Source organism: Echiichthys vipera (assembly GCF_963691815.1).
Source record: "Echiichthys vipera genome assembly, chromosome: 1".
In the NCBI taxonomy this organism is placed as follows: Eukaryota; Metazoa; Chordata; class Actinopteri; order Perciformes; family Trachinidae; genus Echiichthys; species Echiichthys vipera.
The window spans coordinates 14,737,711-14,744,649 of record NC_139826.1 but is presented as its reverse complement, the minus strand read 5'-3'; the positions used below and the strand labels follow the sequence as shown (position 1 = coordinate 14,744,649).

The window sequence follows — 6,939 nt, the reverse complement described above, 5'->3', positions numbered from 1 at the left end:
AAAAAAAATGTATTCTTAGAAAAAAATATGCCACGAAAGGCAAACACAGAAGAAGCTCACATTTTAACACAATGACAAAAGAAACCCTCCAGGTCCAACACAGGGGGATCCGGTCGTTTTTATCAACGTTATGTCCGACATGTTTATCTCTTTTACATCAGGCAAAAATGACACAAAGCCACAGAAACATGTAACAAAATACTCAAAGGAGATAAGAATTCAACTAATAAACACACCGGATAATAAACATACAGACAACATAACAAAGTAATAAATACATACAGAGAAATAAATAGAGTTACTACGTTACACGATTGCCATACAGAAATCCGGCCGTTTTTATTGGGCCATTCTCATATCTTTGCATCTAGACGTTTTGCATAAAGTCTTTCACACCGTAAAAACAAAGTTGTGCAAAATGATAGCCACGTCCAAAGTTTGACAGCTTCTCACTGCAGCAGCGCCAGGTAGCTCCCATGTGTTATATTGAGGCCGCTACTCGGCCAGTGTGTCCTTTAGTGCATAATAAATGTCCCATTATTTATTGTGGTGCCGTTTCCAGCAATCTAGGAGGGAAAAGAAACAATAGGAATTAAAATAAGCCCCCCCAAATGAGCAGGAATAAACTGTCTTTATAATATATTTAATTTCAAGTGTATTGTAGTCGAAATGTGTCTTTGTTTTGATGGTTATGTAAATCACTTTTAACAACATGCATATTAGCAATACATCACTTGCCATTTTGCAATGTTATATTCAGATACAATAAAAAATGTTTTGCAACATTTATGTGAATGTGTGTGTGTGTGTGTGTGTGTGTGTGTGTGTGTGTGTGTGTGTGTGTGTGTGTGTGTGTGTGTGTGTGTGTGTGTGTGTGTGTGTGTGTGTGTGTGTATGTTTGTGTGTGTGTGTGTGTGTGTGTGTGTGTGTGGGTCGTGACTTCACTCGTTTCTTTCAGTTCAGTGCAGACTCTCACCTGCTTCACCTCTTCATCACTGGTCTGAACGCAGTGATCTTGTCATCCTGCACGGCCCCGCAGGCTTCACTGAGGTTAGACTGTGTCTCTGCTTTGCCTCCAGAGAATCCTACACACCCAAATAAAAGCATATCTGAGAAACTTAACCTTGAGGTGAAGGTAGGCAGAAGTATCTCCTTACTTCATAACCTTAAATGGGCTTTTCTATATCTGACAACACATGGAACATTGTTTAAACATATTTGGCAAGGCTGGTGTCCCTTAATGTACTAGTAAATAATAATAACTGTAAGCCTATCTGTGTAAATAATGTAGAACACCTCTACATATGCATATAAGATTTTATCCCTTGTAATATTGCAGGTATAACATAACATACCTTCAATAGTGGAGTACTGACATGTGTCGTGGAGTGCAGTATAAGATGAACAGTGCAGCTGGAGGTCCTTGTGGCTGTAGCTGCCAGCGCCATAGACTTTTGAGTGCAAGGATGAGCCCTCAGGGAAGGGGCTTTCAGTATTGGTGACACTGCTGGATTCATGGAGGCCTCTCATGCCCCCACACTGTCCAGTAAGAGCCCCAGTAAGCCTGGTGCTCTGGAGCTGGCAGTCCCCGGTTGAGTTGCCTGTCCTAAGCTCCGAGCCATGCTGTGAAGGGCTCAGTATGACCCCCGAAGCCGCCGTACGAGCCAAAGACCAAATCCGAGGCTTATCCGATGCTTCAAAGTGAGACAGGGACACAGTTCCTGCAGGGTGCAGGGTTGTGGAGGGTGCCTTGGACACCGCAGGATCCAGGAAGTCAGACGGCAGAGGAGGGAGGGTGGTGTCACTTTTGATGGAGGAAGGGAACGTGTGGAAGCTGTTAGTTAAACTCAAGTGCAGCTCGGAGCCGCAATCTCTCTTTTGAGGCAATGCGGATACTGCCATGATCCTCTGGAGGCCCTGCTCATCTGCAGCCACCTTTTCACAATCACTGTCCAGCTTGTCACAGTCATCGTCATCCATGTCATCCAGATCACTCAGATGCAGATCCTTCTCCTCCTTGCAATCACTAGAATCTGCATGGAAGAAAGGGGATTTTTAGGTTACACTGTTTGAAAAGTTGCCAAATGAAAACAAATGGAGACATAGTTTCTTCAGAAAACTTTAAAATATACAATTTACTCTGGAACCTCCTTTGTTGTTTGCAACTATATTTATAGTTTAACAATGATGAAGTTAATAGTTGAACTTTTTGCCACCAAAACATAGACAAACGATTACCTTTGGTGACACAGTCTTGGTCACTCTTGTTAAAGTCCTCCTTCCTGTCATCATTGGCCTTATTCTTTGGCGACCAGGTCATCTTGTTCTCCTTCTTTAGCCTCCTCCTGGCGTTGGCGAACCAGGTGGACACTTGGGTGAGGGTCATTTTGGTGATGATGGCCAGCATGATCTTCTCTCCCTTGGTAGGGTAAGGGTTCTTGCGGTGCTCATACAGCCATGTTTTCAGGGTGCTGGTGGTTTCACGAGTTGCATTCTTTCTTCTGGCTGTGCCATTAAAGTCTACTGTTCCGTATCTGGAAAAGTGACACACAAAAACACACACAGACGGTGGCCATTATTTCAGTGAGTGTATAAGTAAGTATATCCTCACTCAGACTATAGCCCTGGTGTTTGACATTTATACAGTTTAACTCCATGCAGGTATCAGTCTGGAGTTACACTCTGACCTTTGATCTGAAAGTTACATACTCCCCTGTGAATGGCCGCTTTTCATGATCAATGGTCGAATACTTTTTGGCAGGTGTGCTTATGCTCATATTACATGTAGTGGACAAAGAAATAGAATTTACCTGTCGTATTGATACTGTCCCAGTGAATGGTCATAAGGATAGTATGCAGCAGTTTGAGTAATGCCAGAGTGTAAAGTGCCTGTGCTGTCCTTAATTTCATACTGTGGATTCTGTAAAAGACAATGAGGTTGTTATAAGTATGCAACATTCATTATTTCTTAGCATTTTCTATGATTTATGAAAAATAATAATAAAAACATTTGCTATTTCTATGCTCTAAAATCAAGAATACAGCACTCTTACCAAGAGTAAGAATAATTCCCATACATCACATCAATGTGTTGTTGTATCTTAACAGGTTTAAAATACAATGTGTTGTACATGATCCTTTGATGTTATTTATTTTATTATAATCCTTGTATTACTGTTTTCATGTACAATGTGCAATATTTACATGGGCAGAACATTTCAGGTGGCTTTAGGTGTTTAAGGTAGGAGAGAATAAAGAAAGGAAGTTGCAGCTGCACTGAAAAAAAATATCAGTTTAACAAGTAATTTAGTCCTTTATCCACTGTAAATTCTTACTCTCTGAAAGTGAACAATTCAGAGAAGGGGGGAGTAATATAACAGAGGAGTCATATCTTTTTTTTTTTTCAAATGCTGGTTCAGCAACAGAAAAAAAGAGCGAATATTTTTCAAACAAGGCAGAATTACGAGGCTTGCTTTATAATAATAAAATGACATTTGATTCAAATGAGACAAGTTCTACACTACTTCCCTTCACCTCTAAGTGACTGTTTTTGACTTGCTTTTCAGAGGAAGAACATAAGTCTGGGTACTGGATTACACGGCATGTTGGATATGTTTGTCTTGTGAGACAAATTGATGAACAAAACCCAGATGATCGATCAATCTGAGCCCCCCTCCCCCCTTTTACGCATCAGATGAGGTTTAAGTGAGCCCACCAGAGTGGAGTAGATAGCGGATGGGTCGGTGCTGTAGGGGAAGTAGTTGGCGTAGTTCTGGCTGGCGGCAGCCGCTGCAGCGTATGGAGAGCTGTACATCCCGAGCGCTGCGTTCAGCTCCGTCCGGCTGCTCGCCAGGAGCCGGTTCTCGTAGGACGGGCAGCAGAAGGAGGCAGCGGCGGCGGCAGCGGCGGTCTGGGAGCCGCTTGTCCCGTCAGAGACCGACCTGGAAATCGAATCGCAGCAAGTCGTACTGGGGTTTGCCGACACGAAAAACTGCATGAAGAGAATCGTGGATAAACATGGTCATTGGCTGTTTCAGCTCTTATCCGGATGCCTGTGACAACTCTGAAGTGACGGGTGATGGGTGATGGTGCACTGCAAAAAGATGTCTAAATTGCTCATTCAGTTTAGTGTTGAGCCTTGGAATTCTAAAACGAGGGAAAAATGTGAGCTTGCTTTTAGTTCGCACCAGTTCAATTATCCTGAATCAGGTGTCATTATCTTTACTTGTGACGTGCCTTAATTCAAGGTAAGTCACCTTTGAGAGAATTCCTGAAATGAGAAAAAGTAGTTTACAATGTAATAAGCGATGCTACCCCCCCCCCCCCGACTCTTTTTTGTTTTAATCTATACAAAATAGATATTTCTTTCAGTTCATATTAAGAAGAAGAGGTGTGCGCAATCCGTGCGTTAAAGTAACCTGCTCCAGTTTATCGTCGGTTTTAAAATAAGTAATATCACTGTAACAGTAACCTAATTAGACGCGTAAAATATTTTAAATGTATATATAATTGTATAGTATATGATAATACTGAACACTGAAATATATTATCGACGCAAAAGTTAGGTGACAACTTTTCCATGAGAGTAAGTTTTGTCCCCTGATTGACTTGAACTTCTTCAAACTTGTAATTATGCGCAATAATCCCGTGTTAACATGTAAACACTCAAAACAATCACTTCGACTGGATTTTAAAGGTTTTCAACATAATGTAAGGTGTCTAACGTCCCACACGGGCCATTTAAATAGAAAGTTTGCAAATGTGTACAGCTTGCGTTACAGCCCAATTACACCTCGCAGCGAGCAATAGGTGACATTCATCTCTATTGTCATCAGAAAAACACGTGAGTTCATTCATAATTCAGTGTAATTGGACACGGGTGCATGTATATCGATATTTGGTTCAACAACAAAAGCACGAAAATAGCTGTCAATACTGTCGAAGCAGTCACTCGGTCATAAATGTTTCTTATGGAGAGAAGTGCTATGACTGTAGTGAAATATAAGAAAAAACATGCAGACAAAAAAGGCATTTGTGTTTCCATATGCACAACACATAGGAGAAATAAGCAAAGAAGCTTACCTGTGAAGTTGCATTGTAAGGGTATCCAAATTGCGAGAAAGACATAGCTGCTTCTTTTGTTACCATCAGCAATATTCTTCACCCTTGATCGATTCCAACCAATTCAACATCAAATCCACCGTCTTACACACATTTCCACGCACGGCCTTTCGCTCAATAATAGATGACTTCACTCATAGGAGGGAGACTTTAGGATGGCATCAGCTGCAGATTGTTTTATATGAATGAATAATCCCCCCCAAGGACCCGATAAGAAATTAAATTAAGCGTCATTAAGTGCAAAAAAATTGTTGGTGTGTTAGCTGAAGGAGGCTTAAAGGATAACGTAAGACTTGCAAGATATGGACTCTGCTTGTGCTATTATTTGTGGCTCTATAGTTCTTTAGCATTCATCCATGCAAGGGTATCAGCGTGACGTCACTGTAATCCCGGAACGGCAGGGTACCAAGGATAGAGTAATGTCTTTGCCAATCACCTCCAACACAGGGTTTTCTTAAGGTGCACTGTATACAGCCTTGTCCCTCTGTTGTAATAGATTTTTTTCACCGATTTGCTGAGATTACGTCTCGGAAAAGTATATTATTGTTCATCATTATTGAATTGTACCATGGAAACATGTGGAAACCCTTGGTGAACTTAAATGAATTAGAAAAAAAAATGAAGCATTGAAGATATTTTGGCAGTCGTGTGAGTTATCACAAACACATACACATTCAGCAAATGAGACGTTTTCTTTCCACACAGGCAACCAAGAATTAAACATGTAAATAAGAAAGTCTGCAGAGTGTTTTCTGGTATAAAGACATCTGTAGTTTTAAACTGTTTTATTTATTTACTATCTACCACAATTAAAGATGAATAAATAAGAACATCTAACACCCCCCCCCCCCTTTTTTTTTCTTTTTTAATCTCGACCTCTGTTCGCCTCTGGCTCTCTGGCCAGAGGTCCAACCCGGAGTTAATGACGATGATGTTTCTATCTTTCTCTATTAGAGAGAGGAGCAGTCCCAGCAGGAACCGTTAGAGGGTTTTTTGGCAGGTCAATAGACTAGTGATTGATGCGCGCCTGGAGACCTACGTGACCATTACGCGTAATGCGTAATTGTATCAATTAACAAATGGATACATGCCCTTGTTTAACCAACGAGTAACAGAGTGAAAATATGCCTTAGAGGTGAAATCCGAAGAGCTGTGTTAGAAAAAAGACAGTGGAAGCCCTGCTCTCCAATCTAATTAAATATCCGTGGATGTGGGCGACGAGAATTGCATTTTAATTGAACGATGCTCACTTGAAAGATGGGTAAAGAATGATGCTGCCTCACAGTGAATGAAACGAGAAATGATGTTAAGCCTTATTAGATCAGTACCTCAACCATCACCAGTTATCTCACTCTCTCCCATAAACATAAACAAGCTTTGCCCCCTCCTCGTGTCGAGCTGGGACGGGAGGGGGGGGGGGGGGGGGGGGGCTCTATAACCCCCCCTATTACTCTATTTGTATGAAAGTGACAGCTACTAAGTCAAATTGTCTGCCTGTTTCTGACTATCTGGGGCTGTGTAAGGTTTCAGTTGTCACAACTGATACCGTGTGCCAAATGTCCCGGTGCCCTGCCGTTCCATAACTGATGTATGGCGTTTCCTTCCTTGGAGACGCTTCTGCGATTATGGACTTCCTCTCCGAGGGGCGCTAAAGAGCTGCGTGTAGGAGATGAAGATCTCCCATCAAGAGATTTTCCACCAAGATAAAGTAGACAGAGTGGTCATGGTCCAGGCCCTGGGAAGTGCCTGGGCAGTAAACACCCACAGGCAATAGAAACTCTCACACAGACCAAAGCTTTGGTTCTGACAAGTGCTCAG

General features: G+C 41.8%; 1 protein-coding gene across 1 annotated transcript; it reads right to left on the bottom strand.

Annotated features, from left to right (window-relative positions):
• Positions 1-457: 457 nt before the first annotated feature.
• irx6a (iroquois homeobox 6a) lies at positions 458-5,148 on the bottom strand (the record flags this gene model as incomplete). The annotated part of the gene is made up of 7 exons (XM_083919287.1): positions 458-566; positions 977-1,085; positions 1,356-2,033; positions 2,239-2,534; positions 2,811-2,920; positions 3,716-3,991; positions 5,083-5,148. The coding sequence occupies 6 exons, from the start codon at positions 5,146-5,148 to the stop codon at positions 982-984; spliced, it is 1,530 nt and encodes a 509-aa protein (XP_083775413.1). The 3' UTR covers positions 458-566; positions 977-981.
• Positions 5,149-6,939: the final 1,791 nt, after the last annotated feature.